This window comes from Stegostoma tigrinum, chromosome 6, assembly GCF_030684315.1.
Source record: "Stegostoma tigrinum isolate sSteTig4 chromosome 6, sSteTig4.hap1, whole genome shotgun sequence".
Classification (NCBI taxonomy): Eukaryota; Metazoa; Chordata; class Chondrichthyes; order Orectolobiformes; family Stegostomatidae; genus Stegostoma; species Stegostoma tigrinum.
The window spans coordinates 83934648-83953223 of record NC_081359.1 but is presented as its reverse complement, the minus strand read 5'-3'; the positions used below and the strand labels follow the sequence as shown (position 1 = coordinate 83953223).

At 37.6% G+C, this 18576-nt stretch overlaps 1 protein-coding gene across 3 annotated transcripts in view; it reads right to left on the bottom strand.

Annotated features, from left to right (window-relative positions):
• The window catches only part of nbeaa (neurobeachin a), an 828675-nt gene that overhangs the window by 440240 nt on the left and 369859 nt on the right, over window positions 1-18576 (bottom strand). For all 3 annotated transcript variants that reach the window (XM_059646713.1, XM_059646714.1, XM_059646715.1), the window contains 2 exons: window positions 7722-7786; window positions 772-880 (listed from right to left, as the gene is read on the bottom strand). In XM_059646713.1, the coding sequence (XP_059502696.1) occupies window positions 772-880; window positions 7722-7786 (174 nt within the window). The remainder of the gene's footprint in view (window positions 1-771; window positions 881-7721; window positions 7787-18576) is intronic.

The window sequence follows — 18576 nt, the reverse complement described above, 5'->3', positions numbered from 1 at the left end:
ACAGTGTTTCACTTATGAATATGAATCACTTTAAATTAATTCTGTGTTATAAGCTTTTGTCAAAATTAGATTTTGATTAGGCAAAGGAAAGGTATAAATGTTCCATTAAACTGACAGACAGCCACTGCAGACCTGCAATTTGAAATAAATTTAGCATATAATTTAATGCTGTGCAAATAAACTATCTGCAGTTATCCAGGAAAGGAGATACGACATCAGCAGTCACTCAGAAAATTTGTTTTGACTTTTGATTTAAAACAGCAATACACACAATGGACAAAATGTTCCTTCACTTTTTTAAATAATTTAAACTAATTCAATATTTGCTCCAGAAATGTCAACCTTTTGTGAGCTGATAGACACAAATAAGTGTCAAAATATTGTGGCTGCTTCTGTCTACTATTGCATATAAAGAATTTCAAGCAATTTATCAAAGTCAAAAGTATGTGAACTAATAAAAAAAAACTTGGCTGTCATACCTCTGAAGTGCTTGGATTATCTCTAGCCATTAATTGCAATATGTTCATCTGACTTGTTTAAGATCTGATCGTTCAATGGGCTGTTCAGAGTTTGATAAAGGGATTTCATCAAAATCATACAAGTATTATGCTTGAACAGACTACCATTCGGATTACTTTCAACTAATTTTGTACTAGCTTTAAATTATTAAGATTAACGCTTTTCTACATCTGGTGAAATAACTGATGTATTTAGTTTGCATCTTGTATGACTTTTAACTTGAGGTAAAAAGAAACTAAAACAACCCCTTACCTCAAATTCTGCATGCTTATGTACATCTTCTGCCCTCTGTCGATTCAGAATGAACTCCGCCTCATTAGCCACTCTAACTATGTGGTCCTTCATTGCATGGCATAACAACCTTTAAAAGAGAGAGAATATCATAAGGCTCCCTTTAATCTAATATGCTTGACAATGCTACTTTGTTTGGAGAATAGACATATATTCAGCAGACAACTGCCTAAAGCTTAACTGCCTCTATACAGTAAATATATTCACAAAACACAGGAGATTGTTCAGTATAATACAAATAAAACCTCTCTTTGTTACAGAAATTATGGCTATTGATAGAAATAGGAAGGTTGGGGTGGGGGTTGGGGATGGTGGCTTACTGCCAATAGCAATCTAGAGACCCAGACTAAAGATTTCAGGACATGGATTCAAATATCACCATGCAGTTGATGGAACTTGAATTTGATTAATGAAAATAAAAATCTAGACTATAAAGCTAATCTCAGTAATATAATCATGAAACTGCTGTCAAGTTTATTAATGCTCTTTAGAGGGGACAATCTGCCAACCCTTACCCAGTCTGGGCTCTATGCGTCTCCAGACCACTACAATGTGGTTGACTCTCAGCCTTACTCAGAAAAGACATAGCAAGTGACTTGGTTCTAGGAGATTAAGGTTGGACAACCCAATCTGCCCTTGGAAGTGATGAATAAAAACGAAAGCAAATCATAATTCCCTGCTAGATAAATTATGCTATTATAATTTTGAATTATTCTTTAAAGTGTTGAATTAAACAACTGTTTAATTGGCTACCATTAAATAGAGGGCACATTTTTCATGATTACCAACATCCATGTGGAAACAAGCATTTTATGATAAAATAAACACTAAGAAAACCAGCAGAAATAGATACATAGATACATAAGGAGATAATTTATGTGACGCTTCTTTCAATAGGATCAAGAATGAACAGTTGAAGAGTACTGGTCAACATTAATTATACTTAAAATTATCAAATGGCTTATGCTAGAAAACTGAATTTCAGTTCCCTAATTGTTGCTATATTTTAAAAAATCATTTATCCAATATGCATATTTATCATCAATTTCAGCAACCATCTCATTCTTATTTTATTCTGTTACTGTGTACAGATTATATGTAATTTTACACACCATTGAATATACATTGTTATAATTATGAAGGTTTTTTTTTATTCCTGTAATGATTCTGATCTTAATTTCTAGTCAACCCTCAAAGCACTTAAACCACTGCACACTGTTTATGTCCTGTTAAGTGTAGTCAAATACATAATTAAATTCTCAATCTATGATTAATCTACAATGAATAACTATCATTTGATGCTTTTTTGGTGATTAGAAATGATTACCTTTCTTCTCCATTCTACCTGAAAATTCTTTGTTGCAATTACCATGCTGAAAACATGCATACAATGTAAGATTATTTAAGTGAATTAATTAAAAAGAGAATTTTTGTCATAGTAAATCTAAAAAAGTCATATTGACCAGTTGATTTATTAATTATGTCATAGTAAATTTTAAATTAATGAAAGAGAGTACATATTTTTCATTTTTTCTGAACATACACTGAAATGGAGTTGGACTGCTATCACTGAAATACCATAAATGTTCTGTGCACTTGGAAATCCAATACTGCACACTGGGCTTTACAATACAATGTTGTTTTCTCAAAGCATAAAGAGAGAATCTGAGGCTAAATGGCAGCAAGATTATTTTAAGTTAAGGTCATTCTGCCTGGCAACAACCCTCTGATTGGTTGAGACACTGAGTTTTAAAAAAAGCCATAACTGCTTACAGCAGCAGACTGACAACATCCAAAATCTGCAGACAGAAAGCAGATCTCTTTCTGTCCGTGTGGGGAAAAAAAAACAAAATCCAGAAAGCTTAAGAGGAAGAATTCATACTAGAAAAGACCTAAGTTTGCCTGATCAACCATCAACCAAAGGTTGACTATCACCCTGGAGCCTGCACCATTTCATCAACACAAAAATCAAAAGAATTGAGAGAGAAATAACTTTTTACTTGGTGGTCTGAACTTTATATCTTTGGAATTTTTGTTTGCCTTGTTACTATATTGTAACTACTCACAGTATGTATCACCAATAAATAAATTGTTTGCCTTTTGTCTGTCTGAATCTTGAGTGACTGGGTGAAGGTTTTGGGGTTAGAGTTTAATTAGCAAAACTTAGAAATCTCTTTTTTCACCTGAGATAACAAAATGTAGAGCTGGATGAACAGTCCAGGCCGGAAACATCAGCATTCCTGCTCCTCTGATGCTGCTTGGCCTGCTATGTTCACCCAGCTCTATACCTTGTTATCTCAGATTCTCCAGCATTGGCAGTTCTTACTATTTCCTTCTTTCGCCTGCTCTTTTTAAAATTAAATGTGTTACAATCATAGAGATTTTTTTCTGATACTGAAGAAAATATTGTATGAGTTGCTTTTCTCTCAAATAGCAGTCAATTAAGCAAACTGGAGATAGCAAGAACTGCAGGTACTGGAGTCAGGGGCAATACAGTGTAGAACTGCAGGAACACACCAGGTCAGGCAGCATCAGAGGAGCAGGGAAATCGATGTTTTGGGTTTAGACCCTTCATTAGAACTCGTTTGTCATCTGGACATGTACAGAATTAAGCAAATTGGTCATTTTGGCAGTCTCATTGAGATTTCATACATTTTGAAATCGCCTGTGATACCATAGAGCACAACAATTAGTGCACTCTTCCCAGTGAGGACGAGAAGACGGTTGTGGATCTTTGTCTCACAACTGTGTAACGTTGATAAAAGCTGATTATTCACACATTTATGAGCTTTACTGAACAAATTTTAAATTAATAGATGTTCATATTGCTCAATGAAACTTCTCACCACTGTTTTGGATGCATATTTTAAAAGACAATTAAATTACCTCCACTTAAGCTTTTAGTTTTTAACCCATCTCATTTAGAATCAGAAGAAATATTTGAACATGGGTTTTAAAGTGAATGATAAGTCACAGAGTCTACAGCAATAATTATTAATTTTAAATCTGACAGTCTGTTAGTTAAAATTATTAGCCATTGACTGCAGTATCTTGGACAGTAGCTTGCTCAAGTGATTCTGCACTAATATGCTGTTACCTACTGTAAAATACACAACACATATTCCCTAACAGATGGATACCAGATGTATTTACAGCCTAAGCTCCCTTTATCCTTCATTTGAAACATCCCTGCTGTTTCAGCAGTTGTCCACAAATGAAGTGAACAAATTAATGATGACACATTTTTCAATATTTTATGGAAAAGAGTAACTTTAAAAAAAAAAATTCTGGGTGCTAGTGATACTGTGATAGTGATACTAGTGAGTGATACTAGTGACTTCCAGGACATAATCCCAGCAACAGTGCAGGAACACTGATAGACTTCCAAGTTAAGAGAGTGGTTTGAAGGAGGAGTTACTGCTGCAACTGCTGCACTTTGTATTCTAGGTGGCAAAGGTCAAGTGTTTGGAAGATGTCATCAACAGAGTCCCAGTAAGTTAATGTAGTCAATCAAGTAGATGGTACACACTGCTACCGCCAAGTGTCACTGCTGAGGGGGATGAAGTTTTAAGGTGGAGGTTGGGTTCAAATGAAACAAGATGCTTTGCCCTGGATGGTGTGGAGTTCTATGAACGTTGTTGAAACTGCTCCCATTCAGACAGGTGGACATAGTCAAAACTTTTCTGATTTTTTATTTGTATGAGGTAACCAGACACTGGGGAGACTGAAGACCAGTTACTTACTGAAGAATTCCTGGGGTCTGACCTGCACTCGTAGACACAGTATTTATATGGCTTGTTCAGTTCAGTTTCTGGTCAATACCAGGATGTTAATAATCAAGGACTCAGCATGGTAATGTCATTAAGCATCAAGGGGGACTGGCTAGATTCTCTCTTGTTGGAGACAGTCATTGCTTGGCTTGTGTGACACGAATATTACTTGCCATTTGTCAGCCCAAACCTGGATGGTCCAGGTTTTTCTGCATCAGAACTTGCTTCAGTACCTGAGGCGTCGAACACTGTGCAATGTTCAGCACTAATCATCAGTAAACATCCCTATTTCTGTCATGTGATGGAGGGAAGGCAATTCATGGAACAATTGAAGATGATTTGGCCTACAACAGTAAACTAAGAAACTCCTGCAAGGACATGCTGGAAGAGAGATGATTGACCTCCAACAATAACAATCATCTTCCTTTGTGTCCCATATGACTCCAACCAGAAAATAGTTTTCCCTTGATTTGCAACAACTCCAGTTTTACTAAGGTACCTTAATGCCACACTCTACTGAGTGTTTCCTCAATATAAAGACCAGTCACTCATACCTCACCTCTGCAACTCAGCTCTTTCATCAACTGCAATGAGTTCAGGACAGAGCGGCCCCAGTGAAACCCAAATTGAGCATCAGTCAGCAGTTGGCTTTTTGTGAGAGGCACTCGACAGTACAGTCAATGACCTCTTCCATCACTTTGCTGATGATGAAGAGTATGCTGACAGGGTGATATTTGGGTCGCTTGGATTTGTAATGGCAGTTCATACCTGGGCAATTTTCTACAATGTCAGATAGAGGCTAATGTTGCAACTAACCTGAAACTGCTTGGCTATTGATGCTATTTCAACATAGTTGCTAAAATAAAGCTAATAAAGTTAAAGATTATTTTAAATTAACAATGGTGAACTATTCTGTTAATGCCAAGGCTGGAGATGCTATCGTCCTAGTAATTCACAGGTAACAAAATAAAAGAAAAATACCAGTTACCAAGCTGGTCTATTAAATACTATGTATATACAAGGTTCTAAATTTTTTAAAAAAGCAAATTTCTTTTATAAGCATAATTATTAAAAAGAATGATTAAAATCAAAATATTAAAAGAAGATGCAATAACATATAGTGTCCATATGGAAATATAAATGTTTATCCTTCAAATAACCTAAAACATACATAACCACAAAAACTCTGTTTTCAGGAAATGAAGAAATAAAATAGATTTCTCTCTTTACAGGGTCACATTGTAGAAGAATCACTTTCTAGCCATTATAGTTATTTTTGAAGTTTTGAAGTAAATTTTCTTAATTCTGTTGTTCTAATGTTCTGGCATGTGTGGTAAAGTCACTGATCATGCGAGCTGTCTCTCAAGATATGAAATAAAAAGCTTGCTCAGGAATACAATAATAAAAAAGTCCTTCAATCACACTCCCAGAAGAACAAATAGATGCTGCACTATTTTAAGATACCCTCTTGATTTAAACAATAGACTGCTTTTTGATTATTTACTCGATAAGAGCTTTTGTTCAACAATAGGAGAGGTCAGCAGTAAACCCGTGCTCACAGTATTCTTGTTCCGAAATAATTCCAGATACCAATGTACTGTCCATTCAAACACTGTTCAAACAGTTTCAGCAGAGGTGTATGGCAACATAAGAATAGAAGAACTGGAAGTCCTATTCAGCCATTCGGCCTGTCAAGCCTGTCCAAATATTTAATAAGATCATAGCTAATTTGCCTCAGGCTTCAATTATTCTTAAGTGCCAGTTCCTCATACCCCTTATTGCCTCAATATTTCTAAAATCTAGCTGCCATCTCTTTAAATAGTTTTAAAGATCTAGCCTCCATACCTCTCAAGGGTCGAGATGTCCCGACATTCCCACTGAGACAAGAAACTTCTTAGCATTTCAGTTTTAAATCAGTGTCCCCTTATTCTGTAGTTTGAGACTTTCCTATTAGTGGAAACATCTTCTCAACGTCTACACTGGCAAGACCCTCTGAATCTTTCATTTACATTTCAATAAACATACCATTCACTCTTCTAAATTCTAATAAATGAAGGCCAAATCTGTTTAGCCATTCTAGATTAGTAAACACCTTCCTCCCAGATCAGCTTAGTCAATCTGTTCTGAACTACCTCCTGTGTTTGCATATCCATTCTTGTGAACTGGGACCTAAAGTACTCCATTTGCAGCTCACCGACACCTTGTGCAGTTGTAATAAGACTTGTCTTAGCAATAAAAACCAAAATTCCACTAGCTTTCTTAATTTTTCACTGCATCTATATGCTAACCTTTTACGTTTTATGCACAAAAACACCCAACCCCAAACACCTGTAGTGTTACACTTTTTGGGAGTCTCTCTCCACTTAAATATACTGCTTTTTTTAATTCTTCCTACCAAACTGCATGATCTCACACTTTCCTACATTAAACGCCATCTGCCAAGTTTTTGCCTACTTGCTCAACCTATCCATGCTTCTTGCAGATTCCTTATGTCCTCATCACATCAAGCCTTCCCATCTGTTTTGATACAAACTTTGATACATAACATTGTCCTTTCCTCCAAGTCACTAACATAGATAAGAAATAATTAAGGTCCCGGTGGCACCCCACTAATGAAATCTTCCCAACGTGGGCCAAAAAAAAATTAATCCCTACATTGTATTGTGTGTGGTAACCAATCCTCACTCCATGTTAACACATTACTCCCAAAACAATGAGCTACCATTATGTGCAATATCCTTTTGGGTGCCAACTTATTGACAATTCAATTGAACTAATTGAAAATACACTGCATCCATTGGTTTTCTGTTATCAACTCTCCTTCTTATATCCTCAAAGGACTCTAACAAATTTGCCAAACGTGGTAAGCAAAATCAAGCAATTATCACTAGTTATGTGGTTTCTAGGAAGCCATGGTAAACAGAATCTCTAATGCCAACGTTGACTTTTTCATGGTCTCCTTTTGATGAAATGATTAGAATATTTCCACAAAATTTGAAACAAATCAAATTTTGAAAGATTGTGGAAAAATTGTCTTTTTTTTGGCAGATGTGAAGAAAACAAAAGAAGACTTCCCTTTATAATATCTGGTGCTTTCAGTGCTTCAAATCATAGCAAAACGGAGACATTAAACTTGGTTACCTTCCTTCATTGATGAGTTCAATAAATGCCAGTCCTGCATTCTTCTGAATGGAATTCTGCCATTCCTGGAAAAACAGACCAAAATAGTATGTTACTTCATAATTCATACTTAAAATGTTAACATCAAATGTATACAGCACATAATCCTAGAGACAAGCCATAGCTAAAATATTTCTGAATTTCCATATCTAAACTAATTAGAGGTTTCCAAAATAAATTCTACTAACTACAATTGACATACTCATTAAAAAATCCTTTTAAATTCACAAGTGCTTAAAATTGAAATCAATTCCAAATTACTGCCTCCACTGAGGTTGTGTCTTATTGTTTTCTTAAATGTTATTGACATGTATTCATACTTTTAGGTTTAAGAAATCCATGCATTGTTGAAGAAGTTGACTGAAGAAAGTCTGCAGGAAGAATTGTTTTAAGGTAAGAAAACGTATAAAGCATTTAATCCAATTGTTTTCTTCCAGAAAGCAGAACACTTATCAATTGTAAAAACAACTTGGACATGCAAAGCATCTTTTGTACCGGAACAAATTATTCCAGAAGTGTTTAATATATGCCTAAATAAAGTAATACATTTTAACAGCCAAGGACTGAAAGATTAGATAGAAAACTTGGACAACAAGTAAATCACAGTAGGATTTTATAAGGATAGAGATGTTGGCAGGTAGAATGGTATTGAAAAAGATTTTCAGTGTGCATAGTTGGGTAAAGTCACAGATGTTAGTTGTAGGTTGAACGTTAAACAGAAATTCAAAGGAGGTCAGATTGGAAACAATGGACAGTTCAGAGAGGTGTGTTGGCAGTATAGGAAGTCACAGACCAAGATCATGGAGAAATTTAAGCAAAAGCAAGAGAATATCAAATTGGAAACAACGAAGTATCAGGCGCACAACATAGGAAAGGCAAATGGTATTTTGTGTTAAATGGAAAGGAATATTTGAAAATGGTAGTGGCAAATACATTGATGAGAATTTTAGTAACAAATGAGCTGAGTTAAGTGCACAGTTAGCCAATTTTATGGAGCACAGAAGGAAGCCACTCAACTTTTCATTCCTGCAGTGGCAAAGAAAAGAGCTTTCCAACCGAGTTCTACTCACCTAGTCTTGGTAGCATCCTTGAATTCTATGGCACTTCAAATGCATATCTAAGTATTTTCAAATGTGATAAGGATTTCTACTTCTACCATCTTTTCAGGAAGTTTACTCTAGCCCTTCATTACCCTCTTGTTGAGAATAAATTACTCTTTCCTCCTCTCTAATCCTTCTGTTAATTACTTTAAATCTATGCCCCCTAGATTTTAGCCTGTCTGAGAAGGGAAATAGATTCTTCATATCCACTCTATTTTGGTCACACCTAATTTTATTCATCTCAAATAAATCTCACATCAGCTTCAGTTGTTCCAAAGGAAACAACCCCAGTTTAGCCAATTCAATCCTTTCTCATCGCTAAAATTCTTCATTTTGAGGAATGTCCTCAGTACTCTCTTTAGTATCATCATATCATTTGTGTAATAAGGTGACTATAACTGCATGCTGTATTCTAGCTATGTCAATAAGTATGTTACACAATACTATTACAATGTACCTCTTGTATGCCATGTTTCAACTAATAAAATATCCAAACCATTTCCAAAGTAACTATCTATGTGCCCTGATGCTTTCAGTGGATATGCCCTCTTGCCCCTCAGTTTCTCCACACTTTACAGTATTTTACTATTTACTGTGTATTGCTTTAAGTTGTTTTCCCTCTCTAAATGCACTATTTCATACTTCTCACTGAATTCTCTTCTGCCAACCATAATAGTTTTCTTGATATCTTTCTAAAATCCACAGCTTTCTTCCTCACCATTAATCTCACAAACATTATGTAAATTGCTAACTTATTAATCTTGCATCTAGATTTTGAGTGTAACATATCCTGTGAGAATAAGAGGCATAGAACTAAGCCCTGCATAACCTCAATGGAAACAGCATCCAGTCACTACAAAGGTTCTGTCAACCAATAGCTTTTCTTTCTCCTACATAATCCATATTGGATATAATATTGGATATAATGGCCTACTCCAGCACCTATTGTCTATTGTCTATTTGGAATCGAGGGTTATGGGGATAAGGCAGGAACAGGATACTGATTGTGGATGATCAGCCATGATCAAAATGAATGGTGGTGCTGGCTCGAAGGGCCGAATGGCCTACTTCAGCACCTATTGTCTTATAATTCCCCACGGATTCTTAATTTTCTGACTAATCTGTAGGTCAGCACATTTTCAAAAGCGATGCTAAAATTCATGCAAACTAAATCCAAACATGCTACCATCATCGACCCACATTACCTTCTCAAAAAATTCAACCATCAGTCAGACGTCTTTTACAAGTCCGTATTAACTATCCTTCCCTGCCTTTTTAAAATGTATAATTAATACTGTCACTCAGAAGTATTGCTTTTAAATTGTCTATTGCTGGGGGTTGATGGCTGGACCTGTAATTACGTGGTCTATTCCTTCCTCTCTTTTTAAAAGGTACAATGTTAATAATTCACCACAGGAGACCATTCAGCCCATCAAATTCATGCTCACTTTCTGCAAGAATTACTTACTTAGAGTCGTACAGCATGGAAACAGGCTCTTCAGTCCAACTCATTCATGCTAACCAGGTTTCTTAAACTCAGCTAATGCCATATACCTGTATTAGACATATATCCCTTAAAATCTTTCATATCCATGCAAATGTCTTAGTCCCATGCTCCCTTGTACTTCCCTGTATCCCTACAAATTTCATCTCTTCCATTGCTTACTCAATTCCCTTTGACAGTCAAGGGTAAATTCAACTCAATCTGACTCTCTAGCATTGCATAAATAAGTCTCACTCCCAGATCAATCATGGGCAAGAAAATGCTTGTTGGTTATCATATACCACCGTCAATCAGCTGATGAATTAACACTCCTCCATGTTGAACAGCTTGGAGGAAGTACTGAAGGAGGCAAGGATGCAAAATATAGTCTGCCTGGGGATTTCCATGCCCACCACCAAGAGTGGCTCAGCAGTAGCTGTAATGGTCAAATCCTAAAGGACATTGCTCATGGAATTGGTCTGTGGCAGGAGGTGAGGGAATCACTAAGAGGGAAACATACTTGACCTCATTCTCTCCAATCTGCCAACTGCAGATGCACTGGTCCATGACATTATCAGCAAAAGTGATCACTGCACAGTCCTTGTGGAGAAAAAAGTACCACCTTCACACTGATAATACTTTACTATTGTGTTGTGTGGCACTATCACCATACTCAATGGGACAAACTTCTAACAGATCTGACAACTTAAGACACAGCATCTGTGAGGCGCTGTGCATGATCAACTGCAGCAAAATCATACTGCAACACAATAAGCAACCTCATGGCCCATTACATCTCCCATTGCACTATTACTGTCAAGATTGGGGATCAGTTCTGTGACAATGCAGAGTGCAGGAGGGCATGCAAGCAGTAGCACCAGGCACACCTAAAAGTGAGGTGTCAACCTGGTGAAGCTGCACAACAGGACTATTTGCATGCCAAACAGCATAAGCAGCAAGTGACAGACAGAACCAAGCAAGCCCACAACTAGCATATCAGATCTAAGCTCTGCCGCCTGCCATACCCAGTTTTGAATGGTGTTGGACAATTAAATAATGCACTGGAGGAAGCAGTTCCTTAAATATCCCCATCCTCAATGGAAGTATGCAGCACATCAGTGCAAAAAATTAGGCTGAAGCATTCACAACAATCTTCAACCGGAAAAGCTGAATGGATGGTGCATCTCGGCCTTCCCCAGAGGTCACCAGCATCACAACTGACAGTCTTCAATCAATTTGGTTCACTCAAGAAACACCAGGATGCACTATTTATTGTATAGGCTAAGGGTCCTGACAATATTCCAGCAACAGTATTGCAAATATTCCCCAAAGCTTGCCAAACCTTAACTAAGCTGTTCCAGTACAGCGACAACGCTGGCATCTGCCCAGTAGTGTGAAAAATTACTCAGGTATGTAGAAAGCAGTCAAATAAACCTCAGTCAATTACCACTCCAGCAGTTTACTCGAGATCATCAGTAAGGTGATGTGACAGTAAGGAGGGGTCATCAATAAATGCTAGTTAATGACCATCTCTGACGAGAGAAATTCTAACCAAGATTCCTAGACATTTAATTATATTACCATTACTGAATATCCTGCTGTCAATATCCTGGGGTTACCATTGACCAGAAATTCAAAAGAACTAGCATTGTAAATACAAGGCCTGCAAGAGCAGGTCAGCGGCTAGGAATACTACAGTAATAACTCACTTCCTCATTCCACAAAGCCTGTCCATCATCCATAATGCATAAGTCAAGAGTGTGATAGAATACCCTCCACTTGCCTGAATTGGTACAGCTTCAACAACACTCAGGAAGCTTGATCATCCAGGACAAAGCGGCATTTACACACTCCTTCAACAATGCTTAATAGGTACATTGTGTACCATTTACAAGAAGCACTGGAGAAGGTAACTTATAAGGCTCCTTATAAGGACCTTCCAAACCCACAATCACTACCATCTAGAAAGATAAGGGCAGCAGACACATTAGGGGAAGCAATGGCCTAGTGATATTATTGCTAGACGATTAATCCAGACACCTATAAATGTTCTGGGGAGTCAGATTAAAATCCTGCCATGGCAAACAGTGAAATTTGAATTCAACAAAAATCTGGAATTAAGAGTCTAATGATAGAAAATCCCATCTGGTTCACTGATGTCCTTGACCAGGTAACATCCTTACCTGGACAGACCTACATGTGACTCAAGTTCACAGCGATGTGGTTGACATGCAGCTGTCCTCTAGGCAATTAACTTATGGCAATATATGCTGGCCTACCCAGTAACACTCGTATGCATGAATGAATAATATTTTAAAAAGGGAAGATTACCACCTGCAAATTCACTAACAATCCAGAGTTGGAAATAAATTGCTGTTCCTTCAGTGTCACTGGGTCAAAATCTTGGCACTGCCTCACTAATCTACAAAACACATAGTCTGCAGCAGTTCAAGGTGGCAGCTCATTTCACCACTGCCTTTTCAAGAGCAACTAGGCATGGATAATAAATGTTAGCCCAGCTAGTTACATTCATATCCCATGAATGTAAAAACACCTGCAAAATTCCTAAATTAAAAATGATGTCCTATTCCTCCAACTTCTGTTTGACTTCAGTGAGACTCCACAGCAAACCTAGGACATAGATGTGAGTCTAAGACTCATGTTGTGTCTTAAAATGGCAAGCAAGTGGAAGATCAGTACCATGCTTGCAGTCTTAGAGTTGATGTTTCACAAAGCAGGCGCCCAGTCTGTGAGTGATCTTTCCAAAGCATAGGAGACAACATTGGGAGCAGACATTTTGGTTGTCCTTTCAACACGAACTTCTAAGTCATTGCTTCAACTGGAATAGGTGTTTGTGTCTTTGGACAATGAGAAGGGAGCAGAATGGGGAGCAAGTGTTACCTCTCCTGCGTTAGCATGAAAAGATGCCAGGGAAGATATTGGGATGACAGAATGTAGGCCAGGATGTCACAGAGGGAATGGTTCATTCGAATTGCTGACAGTGAGAGGAGTGGAAGTTGAGTTTAGTCACGGCATCATGATGAATGTGGTGGAAATGGTAGACAGTGATTTTTTTGAACACGGAGACTGGTGGTGTGCAAAATCAGGAAAAGCAGAATCCTATTCATCATTATTGAAGGGAGAGTACAAAGGGCTGAGATACAGAAAATGGATTAGTTGTGGATGATACCAGTGCCCACCACTTTAATGGTAAATCCTCAGTTGAAAAAAAAGGAAGGAAAATGAAAAGCACCACTATCAAAGCTATCTTCATCAGAACGGATATGATAGAGCTTGAGGAACTAGAAGAATGGAATGGAATAGAACAGAATGGAGTGGAACAGAACGGAATTTAGTCATTTCAGGAAGCAGGGTGAGAGAAAGAATAGTGAACTGTGCAATTAGGTGAGTTCTATATGAATATTAGGAAAGAGTGCATCCCTAGAAATCTGCCATCATCACAGAGAAGTCAAGGAAGAGAAGGCAGGAATCAGCGATAGACCAAGTGAAAACAAAAACACATGAATTGGAAGCAGGAGAAGGATTCCAATCACTTGAGCCTGTTCTGCCAATTGGGTAATCTGATTGTAACTTCAAGTCTGCATTCCTGTGTACCACTTTATACCACTGATAACTTTTCACCCCTTGTTAACAAGAATCCATCTATCTCTGATTTTAATAAAATCAAGGACTCTGCTTCAGCCAGTTTTTCAGAAAGAGTTCAAAAGACTCAGTTCCCTCAGAGAAAAACATTTTTGGCTAATCTCTATGTTAAATGGGTGACACAGATTTTTAAATAGTGACCCCTTATTCTAGATTCTCCTGTAATTTCTAATTATGAATGGCATGAAGGATTATGGGTATAGGCTGGGAGAAGACAATGAAGTCTTCAGTCAGCCATGACCTTACTGAATGCTGAACCTGTTCCTATCAGAGAAAACACAGTCAACCTACCAAGCTCCCTCAGGATCTTACATGTTTCAATCGTGTCATCTTTTATTCTTCTAAACTCTTGTGGATACAAGCCTAGCCTGTCATACTTTTCCTCAGAAGACAAACCACCCATTTCAGGCATTAGTCTTGTTAACCTTCTGTGAATTTGCATTCTTCCTTAAATAAGGTGACCAATACAGCTGTCCAGCTGCTGTCTCATCAGTGCCTGTATACCTAAAGGTAAGTGTATGGAGGAAGTTGCAAGAAAAATTGATGAATTTGTCCAATTGCAGCCAAAAGCAGGAAGCTGATCTGATACAATCATTGCTGTATCTGAAAAAAAGTTGTGGAGTCCAGCCCAGGGGATGCTTCAAACAAGGAATGATCTACAAACACCACAAAAAGACAGGCAAGAAAGGGTCCATGCAGGTATCCAAGGAGGATGGAGGAAAGTTAAAGGATAAACTATTACAAGCTCAGCCAGATGAAGGATAGTGATGTTTGTGTATTGGTACTTTATGGCCACTATTCAAGGAAGAGGCAGAGGGAACATACAGCCCTTCTTGAGGACATAGGAATTGATGTCCAAAGTGAAGTGCAGGCAGCCTGAGCCAGGAAAATGGAAATTGTTGACAATGACTTGGAGTGTCAGAAGAATCATGATTGAAAGTGGGAGTGACTGAACAAGGGAAAAAGTAAAATTAGGACAGAAAGAAATAAGTTCAATTGGACAGTGACAAGTTGAATAGATGATTCTGCCATGCCAATTCTGATTGTGGATTCTGGAAAGAAAGTAGAAATGGGTTGTACAGGGTTAGAAAATTATAAGTTGAGAAGGTGTGTACGGAAGATCACCAGACAAAATAAGGTCAGTAATAATGAAAGAATTAATGGCTTGATATGTTCAGTGATGGGGTTATGGCCCAGGAGGAGGCAGAAAAAATGTATAAAAGTTGGCACTCAGCCTCTGCAAGGTAGAGGTGAATTATCAAATGATTACAGCACCACCTCAGTCAGCTAGTTTGATGTTAAGATCAGGGTTAGAATTGAGAGAACAGAACACAGCAAATTCAGAGGACAAAGTGGGTGAGAGGAACAGAAAAATTGAGGGTCTTGATGTCATACCACCAGTTTTCAATGAAAAGATCAAAAGCAGATAAGAAGTCAGAGGTAGGGTCCAGGTGGAAGAGATGAGAGATGGGCTCCATTTGGCGGGGTGAGAATGCTTGCTAATTCAAGCAAGCAAGGCATGAACAAAACAGAAGAAGAGTTCAACGTCATGTCACATCTAAAATTCACTAGGTTGGAGGTGTAATTGTATAAGAACACTGGGTAGAAGTAGGAGTAGGCCATTCAGCCTGACAAACCTGCCCCACCATTCAGTGTAATCATGGCTGATCATTATTTTAAAATCGTGTTCCCTGGTTCTAGGCTCCCCATCTAGGGGAACATCATATCTGCACCTATCCTGCCTATACCTTTTATTTAATAAGTTTCAATGAGATCATCTCTTATTCTTCAAGACTCCAGAGAATACAGGCTGAGATCCTCTAATCCTCATTCTTCTCAGAACAGCCCCGTCATCCTGAAAGTAAGACTAATGAACCTTCATTACACTCCCTTATGGCAATAGTACCCTTCCTAAAGGGACGAAAAGTGCACACAATAACCCAAGTGCAGTCTAATCAATGTATATATAACTGAAGAAAGACTTTGCTACTCTTGTATTCAAATCCTCTTGCGATAAAGGCTAATATACCACTAGTCTTCCTATTTGCTTGCTGAATCTGCAAGTTAGCCTTCAGCACCTTATTGATGAGGACACCCAGGTCTTTTCACACATCTATGCTTTTGAATCCCCATTTAAGAAATACACTACATATATGTTTCTCTTACAAAAGCAGGTGACTTCAATTTTTTTTTACAATATATTCTACCTGCAATATTCTTGCCCAGTCAACAAGTCTGACCAAATCCTCTTGAAGTAATTTTGCACCTTCCTCACAGCACTTATTCCCACCTTACTTTGTGTCATCTGTGAACTTGAAAATGTTGCCTTTGGTCTCCATACCCAAATCATTCATATATTTTCCTGGGGCCCAAGCACTAATCCTTGTGGAACACCTCTAATTACTGGCCGATGTGAGAATGTCCTATTTATGCCTATTTTTTTTTCTGCTTGTTAGCCAATTTTTAAACCAAGCCAGTAAATTACCTTCTATTCTACGTGTTGTATTTTTGCTAACTAGCCTCCTTTGGGGGGCCTTTATAAAGAGCTTTCTGAAAATCCAGTGTGCTGTAGCCAGAGACTCACCTTTATAAATCTTTCAGTAACATTCACAAAAAAAATTCCAATTGGTTCATCAACGTGATTTCCCATTTACAAATCAATGCTGACTTTGCCCAATCAACTTATTATCCAAATATCCATCTGTCACATTCTCTAAAGTAGCATTTTCCCTACTATTGATGAAAGGTTAACAGGTCTGTAGTTGCCTGTTTACTATCTCCCTTGCTTCTTAAATAATGGCGTGACATTTACTACCTTCCAATCTGCACAAACCATTCCAGAATCTACAGAATTTTCGAAGATGATCATTAACACATCCACCATCGTCATAGTTACCTCTCTTAACATTCTGGGGCATAAAATGTCAGATCCCAGGAACTTATGAACCTTCGGGCCCATTAATTTCTCCAACTCATCCTTTGCGGTCATTGTAAAATCTTGCCAATATTACTATTCCTGGCAAATGTAGAAGTCCTTTCTTTTAATTTTGCATAATCCATAATTTCCTTTGTTAGCTGCAGTTGATTGATTTTTCCTTCGCAATTTTGTGCCTCGAAGGAATGTACAGCTTTTACAAAATAGACAAAACTGTAAACAGAGTCCTTTGTAGGGGGAGATCATTTGGTATCAGAGCGTGGAAGGTCAGAGGACATAGTGAATACAGGACAAGAGGTAAAATTAGAACAAAGAATGGAAGCACAGGAAGGAATCAGAGAGGTATTAGTACCCCTAAACTGCTGAAGTTTGGACTTTTTGCATTGGAGCAAACTATTGAGATGTAAGGCAGTTAAACCCCCAGGTCTGATGGCCTACAACTTAGGGTCTTAAAGTAAGTGGCAACAGAGAGAGTGGATCCACTGGTTATTAAATCCAAAATTCCCTGGATGCTAGAAAGGCTCCAGTAGATTGGAGAATTGTGAATGTAACATCCTTATTCAAAATGGGAAGGAGGCAGAAAGTAGATAATTATACACCAGTTAGTTTAATATCTGTCATGGGAAATTGTTAGAATCCATTATCAAGAAAGTAATAACAGAAAGCTTGGAAACTTATACTCAATTAATCAGAGTCAGCAGAGTTTTAAGAAGGGTAAATCGTGTTTGGTTAACTTACTTTGAATTTGAGTTATTTTAAGATGTGGCAAGCAAAGTCGATAATGGGCAAGATCATATGGGGTTAAGGGTAATTTACTGGCTTGAATAGAAGATTGGCTAACCAACAGAAAGCAGACAGTCAGGATAAATGGGTCTTTTTCTCATTGGCGAGACATAACAATTGGGGGCCACAGGGTTTGGTTATCAGGTCCCAACTATTTACCATCAATATTAATGGCTTGGATGCAGAGACAGAAGGTACTGTATCCAAATTTGCAGATGACACTAAAACAGGTGGGAAACTAAGGATGCCATAAAAGAACAAGTAGATGGACAGGTTAAATGAATGGGCCAAAATTTGACAGATGGTGCTTAAAGTGCATAAATGAGAAGCTATTCATGTTGGTCGAAGGATATCAAAGCAACCAATTATATAAATTTCTAGGTTTCCAAATCTAAATTTATTGAAACTTTAGAGTGTTATAGTGCAGAGGGGTCTAGGTGTCTTGTGCATAAATTGTAGAAAACTAGTATACATGTACAATAGGTAACAAAGATGGCAGATGGAATTTTGGCATTTATTGCAAAACGAATAGATCACAAATGTAGGGAAATATTGTTGTAGCTGTAAAAAACATTATTGAGACCATATCTGGAGCATTGCATACAGTTTAGGATATAGTTGCACAGGAAAAAGTTCAGAGAATCACTAGATTTCAGAGGTGAGAAGTTTGTTTTATGAAGACAGATTAAGCAGTTTACACCATTACTCTCCAGAGTTTACAAGAATGAGGGAAGATCTACATGAGGAATATAGGGTGCTAAACAAGACTGATAAAGTATTCTCTCTTATGGGAAATATCCAGAATAAAGGGTTATAGTTTTAGCATAATCGATAGCAGATTTAGAACAGAAA